The sequence below is a fragment of the Nymphaea colorata genome, chromosome 4, assembly GCF_008831285.2.
Source record: "Nymphaea colorata isolate Beijing-Zhang1983 chromosome 4, ASM883128v2, whole genome shotgun sequence".
NCBI classification, from domain to species: Eukaryota; Viridiplantae; Streptophyta; class Magnoliopsida; order Nymphaeales; family Nymphaeaceae; genus Nymphaea; species Nymphaea colorata.
Genome location: NC_045141.1, coordinates 14,774,486 through 14,797,658, shown reverse-complemented (window position 1 = coordinate 14,797,658; position 23,173 = coordinate 14,774,486). Strand labels below are relative to the sequence as shown.

The following is a 23,173-nucleotide window of genomic DNA, read 5'->3' as shown; positions in this document are numbered from 1 at the left end:
AGGAAGAAAGAGGCCATTGATCGAAAAGGGCTTTTTCAAGAGTTGGCAGCGACGACCAGCAAATGTTTGATGTACCCCCGCATTGACCGTACGTTAAATTGTGTACCCACTTAAACAGCAAGGGATGTCAATGACTGGGATATATGCCTGAGACCACCTTCCGATCCGGATCCCGTCAATCGAATTTGATAAGAAAGTCTCTGCCCAGACAATGACAGAGTTCAATTCCAACACAGGATTTTGTAACCAAATTCAAATGAGTGCTGAATCTGATTCTATCTGATTAGACAAGTATGGCAATGGCTACATTCGATCAGTTTAGTTGCTGAGGCCACTTACATGGGAATGAATCAGGAACCCGGAATTATTGGATTGGTAGTCACAACGAAGATACAACTGTCATTTATTCCATTACATACTGCAAATCAGATTTGTTTTCAGTAACTCTAACGCACATTTTAGTGATTATGATGTATTCAGGTAGCCTCTTATCTGTTGTACATACACACGCATGCACGCAGACACACACACTCGAACTCTAGTAGAGATCCTTGGCTTTGGCAGCAGTTTTCCCCTCCAGGATGAGCAAAATGGACATCTAATGGTGATTATAATCAACGGCAGCTCCTGTATTTGATCTTACAGTAGTTTTTAATTGAAGTGGTAAGCAATCTGATTAATTAGCAAGGGTAGACCCATATGGGTTGATTCCCAACATTGGATGCAGAAACTTGGTAGCAAAATTCAGAAAATGTGCACCTTGACAATCTATACTGCCCTGCTGAATCTTCTGCTCCCATTTTTGCAATCTGACCTCAATGGTAGACATCTGCAGCTGCCTAACTGAAGCACAGTAGTATTGAGACTTTCAAATTGCAAGCCTCCATGCTAGGGGTCAGATTTGAGATGTTCAAGTTGCAGAGTGTCAAAGGTTCAATACCCTGCCAACATCTGCTAGGGGTGTATATGAGTCAGATGAAACCTCTACCAGATGTTATATATATATAACATAGTGACATGTTTTGGAAAATTTCCCAGGTGAATGTGTTATATAAAACAGTGATCTGTGTCTCAACTGTCACTGGAACTAGCATTTATCAGCAATAAAACACTGACAACCACCGGCAGAAAAATCATTAGCAGCGCCTGTGTAATGTTTGGTCTTGTAATTTCTGGTACAAGAACGCTGCCATACTTCACTAACACAGACCCAAGAACAGAACCAGTCAGCAATTTCCATAAGTACCCCAAATCCTCCTGCAGCAAAATAACCAGAATCAGAAAATGCAGACCAAGACTTGCTTAAGTAACTCGAAGTAGGAAGATGACTGAAATTCTTGAAGCCAGATCATCAATGCATTGAAAGTAACTGTCGTGATGTATTCTCATGAATTTCCATGACTTCTTATGGAAAGTCAAATCAGTGAAGGGACATAGATATAGGCAATTTGAATTTTCCTGCAAGAATACATATTGATACTTGAAGCAGAATTTCTCTGGAGTTTTAACTTTTACATGTTCCCCTTTGTATTCAAGATAAATTCCCTTTGCTTCCTGCTCTAGCATTGGACAAGTCTAACAAGCCTTCCAACAAGGGAGATTGATGCAAACCATAAACAGATGAAGGATTTCAAGGTTAACAGATCAACGGATCTATCTAGACTTTTCCTTCCCGTACATGACTTGTTATTCCCTGATAGCCAACATTGTAAACTTGTAATCTTGTATAACTGAACGACAACAAAACTTAGCAACCAAACAAGGACTAGAAGAAAATGGTCTGTCATCCAGACCCGTTGTAGATGGATTCTATGAGAAACTAAAATAAAGGTATTAGCAAAAGAAGTATCCCTTCGACTAATTTGGACCACCTAGGTACAGGTGCCCAAGTGAAAGAAAATGCCGCACTTTTCTTTCTTCAATTTTACATTTTTACATTTTTTTTTCACTTTTCTTTTGTCCATCTTCTTTTCCCTCCCCTCCTTCCTCTTATTTTTTTTTTCATTTACTGTTTTTTATCTGCTTCAAGCACCTGTCTAGTCCTTTCTGAAGGTCTATCACCTACACGATCATTGACTACTAAAGGAAATGCAGGACCTACCGATGTTTCTGAATTATGTCTATATTTTTTATAGATCTTAGCCTTCGAAGAATGCACCTTGAAGCATTCCTACTGACAGTAAACCAGAAAAGGAAGAAAAACAAGGATCACTGTGTCAAGTTCCATCTAATCTTAGGAAAGCAAAGATCAAATATTTCCAATTAATATGCTCATTAGGAAGCTTCAGAAGATAAAAAGATGATTAAACTTCAGAAGTTTAATCAGAGTATGGTGCAGCTGATTACTGTTATTCATGAAAAAATTGAGGCAGAGGTATGCTAGAACCAAGTATTTGTTTCGTTTACTCTGCCATAATGTTCCTTAGAATAATTACGTTTGTTCTATGCATAGGTCAAAACTTCTGGCCCTGCTACTGAGGCGGGATTGTGGTCTTGGATAGAAGCAACGGCTTTTCCAAAGCCCCTGGTGGAAGGAAGTTGCTGACAGACAATATTTTAACAGGATTCCTCCTAAACCCACGGCAATTGCAAATTACTGGCATGCTAAAGCTTCTGGTTTGAAATACAATTTTTATGGTGATGGAAACACCAGCGATGGGCTCTGTGTAGTTGGTAGTGCGAAAAGTGGTGTTGCTTACCAATTTTCCGAGAGGCTCGCCGGAGAACAACACATGGGCATCGGCTGTTTTGATTCATATCAACGGAAAATGAAGAATTAGAGGCTCACCGGAGAGAAGAACGCAGCTAACTTCGTTCTTTCTTCTTCCTCATCCTCGCCGGGTTGCTGGTTTATCCGATCTCTGGACAGCCTTATACACTTCGATTTCCTCGACCAGTTTCGAGAGCTACAGGCGAATCTGGAGATTGGCGAAGGACGGCTTGTTAAGATAATGGCAGGAGATGGCGCGGTTCCACGAACGAGGGCCGCCATGGATGAGGGGGAGAAGCGGAACAGAAGGGAGGCCATCGGTTTCTTCCACCTTGCGGCTCACTGGCCAACGATTCCTAGCGGATGTGGCTGGGTCGCGTGTCTAACCAGGTGAGGGTCCAATGCGGTCTTTATTTAGCACTCAAAGCCCGATCTACAGCCAAGTCCAACTCAAATAACTGTAAAGCAAGGTTTGTTTACCGCAATGTGGGTTTCAATGAAATATAAGGCTTTCAAATCTAAGTTGTTTGATTTCCTTGAATCTTAAATTGGAGATGATATTTTAGACTCTAAGATTTTAGATCTTCGACTTCTAACAAGGATTTAGAATCATGGATTACACTATGAATGTCTTGGCTTAGCATCTTCAAACCATAGGTCTCAAAGTCAGAACTCATTCCTTATAATTTAAGATCTTTGGATTTTAAGTGTAATTTGATCTTAAATACATTGTTTTCTAATTCAAAATTTGTTATAATTATGCATTTTAAGTGAAACCCCCCCCCACCCAACCTAATCCAAGGCATGGAGGCACAAAGGGAGAATTAAAGATAGAGCAATAGACAAGTGTTGGAAGGACTGTTTTCATTTAACAGTATGGCTTCTTTAGACTAAGAAACCTTAAATCATTCTATATAAATGTATCAACAAGTCATTAGATTAACTATAAAAGACTAAATGAATGACTTAAATACCATTCACATTCATACAAACTTGTAATTTCAACCTCTTAAGTCAATCAATATAAATAAAACAAGAAGTTCAACACATTGTATTAATTATAAGAGATCAAATGAATTGTTTAAATCCTATTCATATTCATATTAACTTGTGACTTCAATCCCTTGAATAGGTCAATATGAATGTAATAATAAGTTGAACTCATTCAATTAAAAAGAGAGCCTCAAATTTCTTGATATTCATGGTAGTTTTCAGAATCTATGCAAGGAACACCTTTGAAATATTAATGCATCAAGAACTTTTAAGGGGCAGTCCTTATATGAACAATGAAATGATCATGAGGTACCAATATAAAAACATTCGGATTTATGTAGGCTGGTATAAGTAACTGGCCACACTAGCCCATATGTGCCTCCACCACTGAGTTGGGGGTAGCGGGTAGCATCAATCGTAAAAAAACAACAAGGGAGAGTGCATTGTTCGTGTTGTTCACTGGTTCGAAATGGTGAACGTACGCCATTCAAGAAGACTGGATGGTTACATAATGCTTGCAATTTTTGGGAAACATGGGTTGAAATTAATCCTGGGCATCAAGCCGGCCCAACGCCTGAAACTTGGGCCCAAACCCAGCCTGACCATTAAAACTTGAGCCCGAGCCCAGCTTGGCCCGATTGAATTTAAAAATATATTTCCTTTTTTTTGGGGCCTGGGCTCCGGCCGGAGTCGAGTCGGATACCGGGTATCCACCGGCGACCCGGTCCGGTGCCCAGCCTTAGTTGGAACGATGACCCCATGTTCTTGAAAGCTAACAATGGGGACTGGGGACTGGAGAAGAAAGGCTGAAGGGGATCACATGCAACATGGCCTTTAACTTGCAGCAGGAAAGTTCTTAAACTATGTATCTCAACCTTATCAACGTCTGCAAAGGCTGGCTTGATGCCAACCCCTTACATCTGTTTTTTGTGATTTCAGACAATAATATAACTTCTGCAAAAGATGGGTAGCAGAGAATTCTTTTCCGAAAGCGAATCACAAATACAAGGTAATCAAACACCCCCTAAATATAACGTATTTTCACCTTCATACTTAGGTTTAAAACCCCAATTTAATCTCATTGTTCACTTAGGCAAAACTGGTTATATACATAGGCCTATGCACCTTTGCATTATGCACATGTCCATGTGGCTCCTCCATTGGATTGCTAGCAACGCCGCAAGGAGGAGATAAGTTTTATTTTCTTTTTGTTTACTTTTGATTTTTTTTTTGAACCCTAGCATTGTGCTAATCAATCTATCAATTAGATGGATTTTTCTTTTTTTTTTTCTCTCTCTCTCTTTATTTTTGGATGAATAAAAAGGTAATCCAATCATTCGAGTAAACATCAAAACTCTTGACTCCTTTTTTTCATCCCCTTATGGGGTCTATGACTGTTTTCAGTATCTTAGGATGACACCCCTGTTATACTTCAACTTGCATATCAGTATCTCTTTTCGCTTTATTACAAAGTCCAAAGCTATATTGTAACTTAGGTCCAAAGCTATATTGTAACTTGCATATAAGACCACCCCGTTATAGTAATATGAACATAACCCCCTCCCCGGCCCCCTCTCCAAACGACTTAAACTAGAAACACATTATATAGCGCAGTCCAAATCCGCCGGCCAATCGGTTGTTCTGAAAAACACACAAGATTTTTAGGAGAAAACACGACTTATCCTGCTTGTTGCAATGCAATGAAATGGGAAGAAAAATAAACCCTTTTTAATATAGTTAATTAACAAAAAGCACTTTGCATCAGTTTAATGTTCATTGTCATTAATACAATAATACCTTTAGCAGATTGAACCAACCATACATCCATTACCTTTAAGTCTACAGATCTAATTAGTGATCAAATGCCGCCTGACTGAAAGCCCTAAAAGAAAGCATTATTATGTTGAGTATTTTTTATCAACCACTTTAGCTGTGCCCGGTGGATCATCGTATTTAAATATTTCCAAATAAGTTTGTGTTTTCCCAATAAACAAATTAATCAAAAGGACATTTTAACAATAGTAAAGATTATGTGCAATTTTCAGCTATAAACGAAGCTTGAGGAGCGGTTTTAAAGTGCATCTAAAACTATGTGTATTTTGTGAAACGATCCCCTAGCTGTTTCTTACAACTTTTTGATCAGGTGTAAACTTTTACTATTTTGCTCTGGCTAAGAAGCACTAGTTATATGATTTTAAATATTTAAAAGGTAGAAAAAATAAGGTGAAATTTCAATATGAAAAAAGGCACTTTCTATGGGTCTGTGTGGACAAATGCCCACACTTGCCTCTACCCCGGCCATGACTTAAGTCTTATATCCTGTTGAGAAAGTTTAAAAAAACCAAAAAAAAAAAAAGATGGAGGAAAGAAGAAAGATGTGAAAGATATTTCTAAACTATCATTTGCCAGCAGATATCTAGAGAACTTGAATACAGGCATCAACCTCTATTTATAGCCTTAACTAATAAATGAAAGAAAAGGATCCGTAGCACAAAGTTCCTCATGATTTTTTTTATCTCAACTAAAAGTCATAGTCCATTAAGGTTGGGCATCGAGCGGAGCAGCCTATAGGTAACCGGTACCCAGCCCGACTCGGTCTCGGAAAAAAATTTATCGGGCTGGCCCAGTTGGGCTCAATAAGTCCCGATGGGCCCAATTATTATTTTTTAAATATTTATTTTGTTAATTTACATATATATATATAATATTTTATTATAATTAATTATATTTATATATTATTTTGTATTAACAATATATTTTTAATTTAATTGGGCCAGCTTGAACCTCGGTTTTAATGGTCGGGCCGAGCTCATGCCTGAGTTTCGAGGGTCAAACCGGCAGGCCCGATGCCTAACCTTAATTTAAATAAATAGATTTTTACGGTCATCATCCAACTCATGTAATCTCTACTCAAGGGAGTGAACACCACTTCTCAACATAAATTTCCATACTACTTCTGTAATGGCAACATACTTTCATTGGTTGAATGAGGACTTTGTTAATTCAATTCATTACTATAAATCAATTGCATAATAATGAACAGTTTTTTCAAATTTGTGACATGTTCTCTTGGGAAAATTATTATTCGTCGTTGTATGATGTGATGTTGGCAAATAAGCCATTTGTTTTATAAATGGATATTTAATTTAAATCAAATCGTTATATTTAAACTTTTAAGAGTGTTCTCTTGTCGCTGTACTTTTAAGAGTGCATTTTTCTGTGAGCTTTTTCTCAGTTGGCCCTGTATCTGTAATTTTAAGAATGCGTTTTTCATCCCCTAGTGTATGGTAAGTTTAAGTTACCTAAATAAAAATAAAAAAGCTTCATTACAAATATGCTATAAAAAGGAAAAATAAAGAAAGAAATATAGCACATTTACTATGCAAACTTTCTTATACTTTTAGGTAACAATCAATCACGGAGGGCCATCTCAACGATGTCGATAAAATAAGAAAGCCAAAAACATTTCCATGTTTGATATTGAAAAGGTTGAGAGAGAGAGAGAGAGAGAGAGAGAGAGAGAGAGAGAGATTGGTTTTGATATTTTTTTTATGTATCTATACTTGGTTGTTTTTCTTTCTAAATAATGACCTGCTATAATATTGGAGAAGAAGACATTGATGTGTTATGTTTTTATTGTTTAAATAGTAACTTGCAATATCTACTTTGTTTTTATTGTTTTTAAGCATGTCATTTTTTTTAAGGTTATAAACTTATTATTTTTTTGTTTTTCTTGTGATACCAATTAAATATTAGCACTTTCTTTACCTATTTCGAAAATAAATGCAGCCTTTGCCACGACCAACAATTTGAAAAGAATATTAATTTCATGAAAATTATTTTTAAGTTCTGCATGCAGCATTCTTAAAGTAAGGAACATTAAAGGTCGTTAATTAAAATGGCGAAGCAGCTATTGTTTATAATGCCCAACGATAAAAAATTTTAGTGCGACCTAAACCCTTGTTGATCCTCTATCATCCAAGCATCCCCTAGATTACGTTGTTTCAAATGTGACTGTCTCATTACTACGATTTTTTACTGATATGAATGACGAAGGACAAATGTATGACAAACTTTTATTTCAGTATGAAAGTGAAACATCTGTTGGTATTAAACTACTTCGATTACTACCCTTTACGATATATAATCAAATACCAACCAATTTTAGTAAAAAGCGAAAGAACAGCTTCCTCTGTGCTCACCACGCGGCTGCCTACGAACCAACTACCAATTCCTAGTTTCAGAGGGATTGGAAGCATCACCTGCTGTTCCTAGTTTCTGCATCCCAATTCCAAGGCCGACTGCCTAAAAATTTTGCCTACCCATTCACGGGTGGCTCCCACGACGCCATTAATCCTGTGCAGCTCCCGTTCCTTCGTAAATCACCTGCTGCCATGCCATGCCTTCCCTACTTTTACAGATCGACGGTCTCAGAAATCGCCGACACGCCATTGCCTTCGTACATGGTTGATTGGCATCTTTGGCAGTGCCCTTTCTGTTCTACAGTAGAAAGTTAGGTAACAAAAAAAAGTGAGGAAGGTACGAGAGAGAGGATGGAAGGTACACGAGAGAGGATGGCTGTGTCGGATATTGCCCTATCATCCCTCTCATTGTTTCCCAGGCATGATGCAGGACAGCAGCAGAATGGGACTAAGAACAAGGGGACTAAGAACAAGGAGCTCCGCTGCTCCACTCACTCCCACCTCCAATGAACTGCCACCATCATTGCTATCATCACCACCATCACAAGCCAAGACGACGTCGATGGCGACAAAAGCCGCGACTGCCAACACTGGTTCCCCTCTTTCTCACCCGCGCGGCTTGATCGACGCTGGTCCCGGTTGTGCTTCAGAGACGGAGAGGACGCTGCTCAAATGGGTGATCTCCGTGGGAGGGATCATGGTCACGCTGGTTATTTATGGAGTTCTTCAGGTACTACCCAATTCACCTCCCTGGATAATGCTGCTCCTGTGTCGCTTAGATGCTCGGGAGTCGCGGGGAAAAACGAGAGGGAAACTCATAGTCGGGTGTTGGTAGGGCCAAAAAGGTGCAGTTCTCTGGCAACCAAGCGTTCGATCGTATGCCTGAAAATGGATTCAACTCTCATTTTTTCTCATCGATGCATCTAAACAAGGCTTCATACACCTTTCTGCCATCATTGGCATGATTCTTGTTAAAAAATTATGTATGTAAAAGTTCTGGCTATGTGTGCAGGGCAGTAGTTGCATGGATGTCCAAGCCAATTTTTATTTCAATCTCCTTCGGCTCCGTCCGCCTCCCAAGTCCTAGCTGTAATCTGTAGTTAGAGGTGGAAATTTTCTTGGAAAACTACATTTCCCGCCGTAAATTTTATGCCATTCAAAAAAGTGCGCATTCACGATAATTGTGTTCTCTATCTCGTGACATTTGTTAGGTTTCCTCGAGCGAGATTGTTTGTAATTCTTTCTTGATGGTTTATTGGTGTTGGTCGTGGTTATTAAAACTCACGCACAAATAACAGACGGTTTATTTTTCGTTTCGTTTTCTTGCTAATGGGGAAAGTGTAGTCTTACTGTAAGATCATGAAGTATATAAATAATCGTATGTTAATAACGTGTGACATAGTTGGTAAAATGCCTGCTGAACTGTCTTTACCTGTTATGGAATTATATAAGGACTTTGCATAGAAGGAGAGGATTTGTAGATAGTCGAGCAGGTAGTGTTGGTTAAATTAGCCTTTCCTACTTTCAATCCAGTTAAGGTATGCAATATTCTAGTAGCAATGGTGTTCCAGATCGCTGTGACTCTGCTTTTGTACTTTCAAGAAGCCTGTCAGTTTTCATGGGACCCATTAGTGATGAAAAATTATTTAGTCCCAGTGCAAGGTTGGTTATAGCATGTCATATTGACAAGCGAATATTCCCCAGGAAAGGATTATGAGAGTTCCATATGGTAAAGATCGTGAGTTCTTCAAGTACTCCCTTTTCATTGTTTTCTGCAACCGTATTACTACATCAACTGCAGCTGCAGGTGCCGTTCTGGTAAGCTATGGCAAATTTCTTCCTGGATTTGTCAATCAGCTACCTTATAAAGCATTAAACTCTTAATTCTTTGCTAGTAAATCCTTCGTTTTACAGGTTAACAAAAAGGCCCTGGATCCTGTGGCTCCACTATATAAGTATTGTGCTGTGTCTGTATCAAACATCTTGACAACAACATGCCAATATGAGGTGACACATCTTCTTTTTGCTGTTCTCCTATAAGCAACTAATAGTTAGTACTTTAATGTTGTGGTGACTATGAAATGATTGTGGCAGGCTCTTAAATATGTCAGCTTCCCTGTTCAAACCCTAGCAAAATGTGCCAAGATGATACCTGTGATGGTAAGAAGCCCTTATTACTGTGTCAGATGGTCTTTTTTTGTTATTATTCATCAGATGTTAATTTATCTTGTCTTATTGCGTAATTGTGCTGACACCTATTTGTGCACTCACAATTTTTTATTTTAGTATTAATTTTGAGATGTTTCAACCAGTGTTATCTGTATTGTATGTTAAGGAGGCATGTCATATGATACGTATCATATAAAGGTATAAGATACCTACGATATAACATGTGCAAAAGATGTATTGTTCATATCATATGATACGTCTGCTATATTGTACAATCCAACTGAAACTAATGCTATCCTAAGATATGGTGCAATATTTAGAAAAGGGGGGCATGATGCTCCTTTTGATTTATTTCTTTTATAAAACCCTTTCTCCCTTTCATTTCTAATACTTATAAGAGCTCTGAGAGAGAGAGAGAGAGAGAGAGAGAGGGTTTTGGGTGGTTTTAGGGAGAAATTTCGAATAAATCATCGATTTGAGAGAGAAAATTTCAGTTTGAAGGGAGATTTGCTTGTGGGAAACCTATTTGTTTAGAAAAAGAGGGCTTTTGTGTTTCTTCTTCTACAAAAAAGTACACTGCATCTTGAAGTTTTATTGTATATTTCTATTGTTTTCAAAAGTTTACCATAGGTTTTTATTTATTTTATGAAAATAAATATTTTATTTTCTTAATGTATTGTTAACATATTACGGCTTATGAATGATGAATTATGAACATTATGTATGTGATGAATTTTTTATATAGAACATTTTTTCATGATTTTTCCTGATTTTTTTTCTCAATTTTCTCTATGGATTGATTTTTCTTATTTCTTTTGTAAATTAAAAAAAGTTTACCCAGAGAATGGAAGGAAAAAACTCAAAAATAATGCGAAAGAGAAAAATGAGCTTGAAATCATGGAAGAGAGAAAAGTAAAGCTGTTCTCGCATTTTGTAGGTTCCTATTAGCTTTCATACTGTTAGAGTCTTTCACCAGCACCAGACATAAGGGAAGTGGCGAAGGCATGAATGCTAAAGCTACTCTTAGCATTCAACCATTTCTTTCAGGCACAATTTCCATTGAGTTGTTGTGTGCCACACTCCAACCTCTTATCAAACAAAGTCAGTTTTGGCCCCATAAGGTATAGGGTGGAAAAGGCTAGCCATGCTCCTGTAATGGACACAGACATCTTAGCATTATGATTTATGCCTTCAGAAAGTTGATATGATAGAAACTTATCAAGACACTCTTGTTGGCTCCACTTGTGAAGTCGTAGCTGACTGCCTTTCTTGAATCTGTTCCAGCAATCTCTTGTAGGAAAAAAAAATGTGATGATAATATTGCTGACTGTATGTACACGTTATGTGTACTGGCTTTATTTTAATTGGTGATTGAAAAATCAGCTTTGCTGATCAGGAGTGCATTTTCTTTATGTAGTTGATAAATCAGTCACAAATATCATTCTCAGGAAGCTTTTCTCTCGTTTTTTTTTTGGATTTTTTTAAATAAAAAATATATGAAGAATAGCAGAAAAAATTATGAATTGTGAATTTTCCACCAATTTTTTTTCAAAAAATTTTGTCATATGTTTAAAGTAGCTTAAGTGCCTTAAACAACACAAAAAGTACATTAAAAACCTTCTTTTTTTGGCTATAAAGTAACAGTATTTTCAAAATATTACTGGTATTTGTGGCTATGTCATAAACATGTATACTGTTGTACTTGCTTTTGCTCTATATGGAACACAGTCACATAAATATGTTTCAAGTTCTGCAATTGTTATTGACAATTTTATTTTTTGCTTTTTTTTCAGGAAAGTTACATTCTGTTGCTGATCTTAACTTTGGTCTTGCAGGTTTGGGGTACATTCATTATGCAAAAGCGATATAACATGCAGGAATATCTATTGGCTGTGTTAGTGACTGTTGGTTGTACACTTTTCATTCTCTATCCGGTAATTATAGGCAAATTCATATTTCTGCAGATTCAGACATCTGTTTTCTAGCTAAAAGTTTTTTTTGGATGATGATTTTAAACGGCTGTTATGGCATTACTTTGAGTAGCTCAAATCACTTGTGAAAAAGTGGCCTTATTCTTGAGTATCTTGAAACCATCATACCAATCTTTCGGTTGAATGGTGTTAATTGATGACTTCTGGAAAAGATTCTTATGGGTGTGAAATAGTTCCCCTTGCTATTGTGAATTTGTGATTAACTGAAATGCCCTTGTTTTAACAAATAGTGTGATATTTTTGAAAAGATCATGATATTAACAAAAAAATGAAGAAAACGAAAAAAGGGAAAAATAGCGATATTTTGAAAAAAAAAAATTTAAAAATAATTTATTGCGATTTTTCATTTATTTTTTTATTTTATTTTCTGTTTTCATTTTTTTCAACTTATGTTTCATTGTTTTATTTCTTCTTGTTTTAGGTATTTAATGTGACCTCCTAGATACAATCTATGTCACATAGGTACGGGTGCCGGTGCGAGTACGGGTACTGACCATTTTTAAAAAACTTGGGTGTGAGGGTACGGCCGTATATATATATATAAACAATAAGAAATACTTAGAAAATATGTATCAAAATAAAAAATATACATCAACATAAACAAATAAATAACATAGAAAATATATATCAATGGCTCTTGCAGCAGTGTGTTTAAGAAACCTATGAAAAACTTTAAATATATGGACAACCAAGCAGCCCCCTAGTCAAATATGAACATCAATCGAATTTTCACATCTAAAAAATAAAATAAAAAGTAAGGTGGAAAAAATTAAATCAAAATAAAATTAAGCAGTTTGGATCTATAGGTACAAGTGTCAAAGTACCTATTTTGGGTACGGGTACGGCGACACGGGTACATGGACCTTACTGAAGTACCCATGTGACTTAGGATACAATGTAATGCTTATTACTTTATCATTTTTATCATTAACTAGGCATTTTTTTATGTCTTCTTATTAGTTTATTTTTTACCTAATATTTTGATTTTTTATTTTTTTCTAAATTCAATTTTTTTCCCCAAAAAAAATACTTTGGCAAAAAATACCTGAGAAAAATCTCACCAATAGAAAGACATTTATGGCTATGGTTTTAAGACTGGCCATTATTCTTTCTACTCCATCACAACCCAATCCCAGAACAAGCAAATGAACAGCTCGAGCTGATTGGTCAGAAGTCTTCTCCCACCTCTGATTTCATTGTGAAGTTGAGGTAATTTGTTGCATGTGGACTTCGATAAAATTGGCTTCTTACTGGTAGCTATACAGGACTGTTAGATTAGCAAAATGTTTGTGAGGAACCAGTGGAGTTCTATTCCATTCTGTGACAAAGGTTTAAGTTTCATTTCCCATGTCTGTTCATGTTTGCATATTTGTTTAGTTGACGTAATTGTTTCTACGTCCAATGTCAAGGACATCAAAAGCAGCAGCATTTTCACTAAAAGTTTGCAGACTGGGCTGGTGGATTATGTTAGTCATGGAATGTTTTGATTGCAGCCACGTTCTCTCTATAATTTTGCATGAAAGGTCTTTTCATAGGAGGTTGCATGGATACTCCTGGGTTGTGTGCATTCTTTGCATTAATATTGTTTTTGTTCTTATTTGCCTTTCGAACCAACTATCCTCCACTTCTGTGTCCATGTAGTCAACATGAGGAATTTGCTTAGGCCATTTTAATCAACTTCTTCTTTTTTTAGTTTATTGGTTTCTCAGGTTTCTATTGGCAAGAAATCTTGTCAGTTCCTAATCGGATGGTTCATTTGCTGTTATTTTTCATACAGAAAGGATTTGAAAAAAAAATCAAAATGGTTATATCGATTGTCAAGTTATTGGGTTGGTGGAGCAAAAATGGAGAAAATCACCTTATCTTTTTTTGTTGGTGCAGGCAGGGGGAGACATTAATCCATACAGCTCAGGAAGAGAGAGCACGGTTTGGGGTGTAACTCTCATGATGGGCTATCTCGGGTACCTTTTGTATTCTTGTTTGTCTATTTAAACTTGGTTTTTTGTTTGACCATTCTTAACGAATCAGTAAGATGTTGAAACTTGAAAAATCTTATCTCTTTGATCATAATAATTATACGGCCACTGAAGTTTTGTGAACAAGTTACTGCTTCGTGTTTTTGCTTTTTAGTTTTTGAGAATGAAGAAGAGTGTTTAAACTGTTGAAACTCTAGTAATTATCTTGATATGCTCATGTTGAAGGCATGAATCAAGTAATGCAGTCACGTTTCAGAGTCTCGGACTGTTTGGTTGGTGACATCAAGGGATTGTGCATGTTCTCAGGTTTCTTTGTTAATGCTATTCTTTTCTAAATGTATGCAAGAAACATGGGCACTGACCTCTTCCTAGGCTCATTTTTGTGTTTAAAGGTTTTCCCTTTTTTTCCTTGCTTGGTTTGCCTTCTCCAACTATCATCAGATGGACAGTAGCATGATGATTTTATTGGCAGTGCTTAGGGTGAAAAAAATAACAAATAAACATACCTGCACATCCCAAATTATCAATGAGGTGAATGATAAGCTTTAGGAAGAAGTATCAGTTGACCTAGTTGAAGGCTTTTCAAGTTATTTTGATGCTCAAATGTTTAAATGGTTAGCACAGGTTTTATATTTTCTCCTTTCTCTTTGTGAGGGGTTGTTCTTTTCCTCTAATAAATAGGAGTTGTCATCCCAATGGAAGTAGGGTGCTAGTTTAAGAAGTTCAGAAGACTCAGGAAAAGCCCTTGTGGTCGAGTTTTGATGACTGAACACTTCCATATAGAGTGCACTGAGTAATCACGATTTAAAATAATCAACAGAATCGTTGTTGCCCACTGAATGGAAATTGGAGATTGGTTCATGTAGTTCTTGGGTTGGAAACTGGTTTTCTTTCTTACACTGGTCATCAATCTTGAAATGCACTTCTTCCTTCTGGAAAGTGGATGGGGCACATTATTGGTGGTATATGCTTTATCTAGGTGTGCAGATTCCGATGTTCCTTTTTCCTCCTATATTGGTGTTGTGCAGTTCTAATTCTGTTGTTTATATAATTGTATTCATTTCTTCATCTTTTAATAAATCTGAATTCTGAACTTTTGTGTTATTGATCCACCAATCTTTAACATAATTGAACCATCCAACTTTTTTTACATGGGGCCTTTGTTGTATGCTTCACAGGTTTGATGGATTTACCAGCACATTCCAAGACAAACTTTTTAAGGGTTATAATATGGAAATTTACAACCAAATATTCTATACTACATTATGCTCATGTATTCTTAGCTTAAGTGGTGAGTCACTGATGCTATACCTTTTCTTTCATTTCCATGGTATTACTATCTAGTTTTTATTATCTTGTATTATTTCTTTAGTTTGAGATATGGTGTGCTATCTTATTTATCATGTGCCTGTGCATGAAATTGCTTTTATTCTCAAGGTCTTGCAGAAAGAATCTATTTATTTTCTGTAAAGAAATAGGGAAATGGGGACACAAAATGAATGATATTTGGGTTCATAAGACTTTAACTAGAGCAATGTCATACATCATTGCCAAAGTACTGACGAAATATCAATTTAACCTATACTAATTTGCCTGCTTATACATTTAATCTTATAACTTATCAGAACAAGAGAAGAGAGAGAATGAAGGGGAAGATGGCGCACTAGGCTCAGCATTCTTATTGCAGCATGAAAGGGTCAATCCTTTTTGTAGGCTTTAGTTGTTCTGAAAATGGCCTAATACAATGCTTCCAATAACTGTGCATTGTAGTAGCAGCAAGTGAATTAAACAAAAATTGTTAACCATTATCAAAGCACTGACCTAAAGTTACACATATCATACAATTGAGTAACACAACATATTTTATTTCCATGCTCCCCTCCAGGTTGAGATGACATAATTTTAACCATTCCAACCTTGTCCATGAAGTCATGAATCTGGGAAGCAGGTAGACTTTTGTGAATACATAATCACATGGTCCTGACTACATCTCAACATTCATGTATGTGAGACGATAGTAAAATTCAAGCATGTTTCCCTTGTCAACTGACAATCAATTTCAATGTGCTTTGCTTACCCATGGAACTCTAGGTTTTGGGCAATGAGTATGGCAGTTTGATTATCTCTATGAAAAGGACGTAGGAGACAGGGATACTTACTAATGATCGAAGGGAGGAGACCAGAAGCAAATTGAGAGATTATTATTGTTTTCAGTCCCTAGTGTCTTGTAGACAGCAAGATGTCATTATCATTTGAGCCTGGAATCATGGGTTTCTGTTCTTCTGTTCACCTTTAAAGAACAAAGAAAGGCATCACGTTTTAATGCTTAGAATTGAAACTAGTTCACTTTGGTCTGCATAACTCTGTGCATTGCTGTCACAGGAGAAAGCACTATGATCCTCCAGCTTATGAATTTTGTGGACTTCATTGTCTTGCTCGTTTCAGGGCTCATCATGCAAGGACATCTTCTGCTGGCCATAGATTTTGTGTATCGTCACAGAGATTGTCTCCTTGATGTTATACTGCTCTCTACAGTGAGATTCAAACCTCAAATTTGTTGGTCTCTGGCATTTAAAGTGCATAATTTCATGCTTATTGTAGAATGTTAATCTTTGGTAGCTAACTGATGGCTGAATGTGTAGGTAGCAACACTTAGCCAGTTCTTCATTTCCTACACAATCCGCACGTTTGGGGCTTTGACATTTGCGACAATTATGACGACAAGACAGGTGTGGAAGTTTTTGTCCAATTGAATCTTGTTTGTAGATTCTCAAAATCTGGTCTTTTGAGGTGCTCCTTTTATCAAACTGCAGTTGGTGAGCATCTTGTTATCTTGTGTTTGGTTTGGACATCCCTTGAGTTGGGAACAGATGGCTGGTGCTGTGAGTATTATCCTTTCCCTCTCAACGAGTTGATAGAATACCTTTCCAGTACTATAGGAAGCTCAATAACCTTACTTGTGCTCAAACAGGGTATCGTATTTGGATCTCTATATTCGAAAAGCTTTCTAAAGAGCCGACCTCGAAAAGCATCGCAGTCCACTCAGGCCCAAGACAAATCAAATTATATGGTCATTGAGGATGTTGGGCAATCAGATGAGGACCACAGACACAAACAAGCTTCTTTGGGAAGAAAACTCCAACAACTTATGCAGTCAGAAAGTACCGAGGATGGTTGATTCCCAAGTCACGGGCCTGAGGAAATGGAGATGGTTCTCATCAATGTTTACATAATTGCAATTTGTACTTTCTGTTCATCCTCAGCTTTATTTTCATTTTGTTCTTTCTGTTATCATCTTTTGGTTTGTTGATTTGGTTCTCTTGATCCGTGAATTCTTAATATATATTAAAATCAGTTTATGGTTGATTTCAGAATATAGATAATGCAAGTGCACAGCCTATGGCTGGGATTGGTGTTTGATGGCAATCAACCAATGGCTGTAACTGTTTAATCGGAACCCAATCTAATTTTGGTGGGCCTATGGTTCGAATTGCATCTAATCTTTTTGTTGGTTAGGGAAACAGGACAGCTATTGATTCGGAGGCTGGGATCTGGTAGAGGCTCCCTTAATTATCCATGGATATCGAACTCTTGCACACCTTCAGCTTGGAGGTCTCAAGTTCAATCTCCTAACCTGGTGGGCAGTTGTCAGATGTTCAAAAATAGAAGAAATTAGATCGGACTTAACTTTTTGTTTTATTCCCTCTCCTAAATGGTATCTAAAACTTATAGCTGAACTGACCCTATGCGTATCTGAATATGTTTCTATATTTGATTGGATTGTGCGTTCACTTCACAAGTTATCTGCTTCAAGAGCGACACTTAGATCTCCCTAAATTTGAACTAGATTTCATTTTTAAATCTGATTAGGGTTCGCCCTCTACTACACCTAGCTTGTCCGGCTTTCAGTTCAATTGGGATATGGCTGAGGAAGGTAAACTGAGTTGGACATGGATCTTGCTTTTAGATCTAGTGTTGGAAATGGACCTGTTTGGTTTGCAAGCTCAAATGTAAGTCAAATGGGTACGTCAGTAAGGTCAGTAAACTTGTGTTACCATATTTGCACGTAAAGTGGCTATTTGGACACACTTGATATTTTTTTATCTCGAATCTGATGTAAACTAGTTAATGTTATTCGGTTTAATTTTTTCTAACTCAGTTTTCAATTTGTCTTTTAGGGCTATTATTTATTAAAATATAATGTTTTTATTTATATCATTTGTTTCTTTCACTTGGATTTTTTTGTGTTATATATATATATATATATACACACACACACACACTGCTGTATCCCCATACCCGCATAAGTTATCGTATTTTTACCAATATCTTTGCAGCCTTACCCTAGTCATACCCATAGTCATGCGGCTTAGGCTCAAACCCAACCTAGTCAGAATGCTATTGACATCATCTTTGGATTCTTAAGGACTCTTATCACCATCAAATAGGTATATTTTCACCTTTTTCTTTGTTTTTTTCAAGTTTTCCTCTTAAAAGATGATGAACATTTTGGAAAATTTTCATCTTGAAAGGCAAGTCCGCATTGGACAGATCATTGGTTGTTTTTGTCGAGATGTGAGCCCTGTCTTCTGGACATTGGACTCTAACGAAATAATCCTCAAGGAATGAGCAATTTTAGGGGCATGTCACCTGTGGATGACTTCTCTGTTGCAACTTAAAGCTTTCTGTGTGGCTTTTATGAACATTTTCTTCAGGGAAAGGCCGCCTAGAAAAGTATTTCAGGCAATGAACATGCCCTAAAGAACTTAGTTGATGAAGTATGCACTTGATCACATAAAAGAACTTGGAAATTAATATCAAAGCAAAGAACAAGAAAACATCCACCGAATTGAATTGCAAATAGAATGATGGGGATGAACCACTGGAATGCCATGAAAATGTGCAAAGGCTTGTAGTTGAAGTTATCTCCTATCACCTGGCTCAACGCCCATTCGAGTAATTTCTTCAGCTTATGCATGCACAATGGAAGCACCCATTGAATTTATACACACACGTACACACATACACACACAGAGTCACCGAAGCGAGATAATATCCAGAAAGATGTGGACATCATCATTGGATTTATGTCCTTTGAATAGTGTAGAGAAAGATTGCCATTTTGTATAGCAGGTGTCTAATTGTCAAAAACAATGTTCACACCCTATAGTGAAGACCATAACCATATCCACTTCATTTAGATGATTAGGAGAGCTTCTTTCAAACAAATGGGGCAATTAGTGTTCTTCTTTTCCTTTTCCTTTTATTCTTCATTTTTTGCAATGTCGCAACAAAGGGTTTCATTGGATGGCTGATATAAGACCTCCAAAGGCTGGCTTGATGGGTAGCAGAGAATTTCAGCTGAGACCCATTTAGTGAACAGAAAGTTTGCTGATTAGAACCCTCTGTGGTTCCGTTCTCTCTTGTTCATAAATCTGCATTTTTTTTATCAATAAACGGCAAGAAGCGAGCACCGCTGCCGCCCCCCCCTCGAAAGCAAATCACAGATACAAGGTAATCAAACACCCCCTAAATATAATTGTATTTTCACTTTCATACTTAGGTTTAGAACCCCAAGCTAATATCCTCACTTTCATGTCCTATGACCTAAGTGCTCTTAAGCTCATAGCTCACACAGCAAAGCAAAACTGGTTAGATGCACATGCCTATGCACCTTTGCATTATACACATGTCCATGTGGCTCTTCCATTGGGTTGCTAGCTATGCCGCGAGTAGGACAGCCAGATGTGGATAAGTTTATTTTTTTTGTTTCTTTTGATTTTTTTTTTTTGAACCCTAGTGTTGTGCTAATCAATCAATCAAGTAGACAGATTTTTGTTTTTGGGTGAGTAAGAAGGTAATCCGATCATCCGAGTAAACTTCAAAACTCTGTCTTCTTCCCTCCATTCATTAGGGTCCAGAGCTACTTTCACCGTCTTAGAATGACGCCCTTGCTATACTTCAACTTCCATATCGATACCTCCTTTTCTCTTTCTTCCAAGGTTTAGAGTTGTGTTGGCATCAAGTGGTGATATTTTTACGAGCTTGAACTTGCACATAGGACCCACCTCCTTATAGTACTAGAACATAACCCCATCGCCGCCCCCTTCCTCAAACGAGTCAAACTAGAGACAGGTTATATAACACAGCCAAACCGTATGCCTATGGAAGCCAAGGCAAAGATCGGTTGTTCTAAAAAACACACAGGAGATTTTTCGGAAAACTGAAAGCACTACTTATCCCGCTTGTTGGACAGAAATGAAATGGGAAGTAAAAAAAACTTTTAAATATCGTTAATTAATCAAAAAGCACAGTTTAATGTTCATTGTCATTAATATAATAATACCGTTAGCAGATTCAACCAACCATAAATCCATTAGCCTGAAGTCCATAGAACTGACATAAAGATTCAAAATTTTCAAATGTATAGCCTTGCACCTTCCTACTTCCTAGCAAAGGATTTCAGATTCTTGTTAGAAATCAATCTAAATTATAAGGTCTTAGATACCCTCAGATCTAATTAGTGATTAAATGCCGCCTGACTGAAAGCCCTAAAAGAAAGCATTATTATGTTCATTATTTTTTCTATCAACCTCAAATCTTTTTTTTTTTTCTTTTTTCCTATTTTGGTTTTTGCGGTTGAAAGAAGACATGCACCAAAAAACACATGTAAGTTAAAAATAAAAAAATAAACTTATACACATGGAGAGCATTAGATGACACCCTCCAAAATTCAATTTTGTGAAAACTTGGTTTCCTAAAATAAGTTTTTTGATAAGTTTTTAAAAACTGGTTTTTGTGTTTAGATGATACACCTACAATGCAGCTTTTATGAATAGTTAGTACTGTGGATCAGATTATTCACTCCCATTTTGAAAATCAGATTTTATAGCAACTAAAAGGGTGTTTCAAACCTGGTTTTTGGAGTGTTTGGATGGTAATGACGAAACCTGGTTTTGTAAAAAATAATGCAAAACTTCAACCCCCGCAAGGTTATTTATAAAAATCCAGGTTTTGAGTGTCTTACCTCAACAAATAAATTAAGTTTTCAAAACTGCTAAAAACACTTGGTTCTTACAAAACTGAGGGCAAATTTGGATGACACTCAAAAATTAGATTTTGCAGGCAGTTTATCTCCATAATCATGGGTGGAGTTAGAAATTTTTCATGAGACGGGGCGAATTAAAGTTTCTAAATTTTGATTATGGTTGAAATATCATTTTTCAAAATTTTTATATAGCACAATTGAAATTTTTTTTAAGTTTACTTGTAACTTTTTTTTTAAAAAAAAAAAAGGTAGGACCAGGGCCCAAGTGTGCCCTAGCTTGCTCCACCCCTATCCATAACCAGGTTTTTTTTGCAACAGTTAATCTCCATACCAGGTTTTTGGAATATTTGAGTGTCGTCAAAACTAGATTTGAGGAAAATCCAATCTTGGCAAATATGGTCCTGTGAAAAAGAGTGAACTATGTTTATGTTTTGGTAAAATTATTAAAAAGCTTGTTTTGATAAAATCAGGTATTGACAAAATTGGGTTAGATGAGGATGTCATTCAAACACCCTTTTTCTAACCCAATTTTAGTGTGACCCAAACCCTTGTTTATCCTCCATCCTCCAAACATTCCCTAGATTATGTTGTTTCAAATGTGACTGACTCATTACTACGATTTTTTACTGATATGAATGACGAAGGAAACATCTATAATCTATTGGTATTAAACTACTTTGAATACTAATCTTTACAATATATAATCAAATACCAACCAATTTTAGTAAAAAGCGGAAGAACAGCTTCCTCTGTGCTCACCACGCGGCTGCCTACGAACCAACTACCAATTTCCAGTTTCAGAGAGATTGGAAGCATCCCCTGTTGTTCCTAGAAACCTGTTGTTCCTAGTTTCTACATCCTAATTCCAAGGCCAACTGCCTAAAAATTTTTCCTCCCCATTCACGGGTGGCTCCTGCGATGCCATTACTCATGTGCAGCACCCGTTTCTTCGTAAATCAGCTGCTGCCATGCCTCCTCTACTTTAAGAGATCGACAGTCTCAGAAATCACTGAGACACCATTTTCTTCGGACATGGTAGATTGGCATCTTTGTCTGGTAGTGTCATTTCTTCCTGTGGTTCTACAGTAGAAAGATAGGTAACAAAAAGAGGGAGGAAGGTACGTGAAAGAGTGAGGATGGCTGTGCTGTTTATTGCGCTATCATCCCTCTCCTTCTTTCCCGGGCATCCGAACACAGATGCAGGACAGCAGCAGAAGGGGACTAAGAACAAGGCGCTCTGCTGCTCCACTCACTCCCACCTCCAATGAAAACAGATTCTCTCTACCGAAGCCAAGGTTCGGTCAGGAGACACAAGCAATTCTTAATCAAATGAAATCTCGGATGTGCACCACATATGGTTGGGCCTGGCTTTAGCATATTATCAATTTGGAATCCATAATGCAGTGTGATCAATTGCCTACACTGTTAGCTCATATGTAGCTCTACCACTGGTCCGTACAACATAGAAAAAGGTTTCTCTTAGACTTTTCCTTCGGTTTTCATGCACAACTTGCCTTAAGGAACATGACATAACTGGTGTGCCGATAAGAACTTAGTCATCAATTTAATTTCTATGAATACTATTCATTTAATTTCTCTGAGTACTATTCACTTAGACTGCAATATTGCCATTGTCATAACCTAAATTTTCCGTGGGTTCATAAAAAATCGAACTATTTAAACCATGATCATGAGCAAGTGCATAGATATACTCTCGAAAAAGAAGTGGATATAAGAAGCGCTGTTTCCGGTATCTATCTATTTCTAAATAGCCTTGCAAGAGAGGATGATCCTATGTACTGAAATATCAAACGATTAATCACAACCCGAATCCTTATTTTTTTTATTCGTCTAGAAATTCATATAGAATCTTTGAAAAATACCTTCTTCAATAAGAAAAAAGGGCTTACTCTCCTTGGGATCTGATACTACACTTCTGCTCAATACCTTAGGAAAATCGATGTTTTACTACTAATCACAAGTTTCATCTTGGACGCAGTACTCGTGCTGTAAATTACGATCAAGGATTACTCTATCAATCGACATCGACTTGGTAGTTCCTACAAAGGATCAGACTAATGACA

General features: G+C 37.0%; 3 protein-coding genes across 4 annotated transcripts in view; 1 reads left to right on the top strand and 2 right to left on the bottom strand.

Annotated features, from left to right (window-relative positions):
• The window catches only part of LOC116253184 (probable calcium-binding protein CML17), a 29,048-nt gene that overhangs the window by 2,662 nt on the left and 3,213 nt on the right, over positions 1 to 23,173 (bottom strand). The gene's annotated exons all lie outside the window — the stretch shown is intronic.
• Positions 592 to 3,107, bottom strand: LOC116253004 (uncharacterized). The gene is made up of 2 exons (XM_031627690.2): positions 2,789 to 3,107; positions 592 to 1,257 (listed from the first exon to the last, which is right to left on the bottom strand). The coding sequence occupies exons 1-2, from the start codon at positions 3,026 to 3,028 to the stop codon at positions 1,072 to 1,074; spliced, it is 426 nt and encodes a 141-aa protein (XP_031483550.1). The 5' UTR covers positions 3,029 to 3,107; the 3' UTR covers positions 592 to 1,071.
• On the top strand, positions 7,872 to 17,425 carry LOC116253000 (UDP-galactose/UDP-glucose transporter 5B-like). 2 transcript variants are annotated; one of them, XM_031627686.2, is made up of 11 exons: positions 7,872 to 8,635; positions 9,610 to 9,723; positions 9,820 to 9,912; positions 10,000 to 10,065; positions 11,910 to 12,008; positions 13,947 to 14,026; positions 15,220 to 15,332; positions 16,487 to 16,575; positions 16,684 to 16,770; positions 16,855 to 16,923; positions 17,013 to 17,425. In XM_031627686.2, exons 1-11 carry the CDS (start codon positions 8,327 to 8,329, stop codon positions 17,217 to 17,219), a joined length of 1,326 nt encoding a protein of 441 aa, XP_031483546.1. In that variant the 5' UTR covers positions 7,872 to 8,326; the 3' UTR covers positions 17,220 to 17,425. The 2 variants fall into 2 exon arrangements, with proteins under 2 accessions (XP_031483546.1, XP_031483545.1); XM_031627685.2 differs by having other exon boundaries at positions 16,424 to 16,575.

Bases quoted from the DNA above. Each gene is read 5' to 3' on its own strand.
- LOC116253000 (XM_031627685.2), top strand. From the start codon at position 8,327: ATGATGCAGGACAGCAGCAGAATGGGACTAAGAACAAGGGGACTAAGA. The intron at 12,009-13,946 runs GTAATTATAGGC...TTGTTGGTGCAG, and splicing joins CACTTTTCATTCTCTATCCG to GCAGGGGGAGACATTAATCC. The intron at 16,576-16,683 runs GTGAGATTCAAA...CTGAATGTGTAG, and splicing joins ATGTTATACTGCTCTCTACA to GTAGCAACACTTAGCCAGTT.
- LOC116253004 (XM_031627690.2), bottom strand. From the start codon at position 3,028: ATGGCCTCCCTTCTGTTCCGCTTCTCCCCCTCATCCATGGCGGCCCTC. The intron at 1,258-2,788 runs GTGAGCCTCTAA...ATTTTGCTGCAG, and splicing joins TAGCTGCGTTCTTCTCTCCG to GAGGATTTGGGGTACTTATG.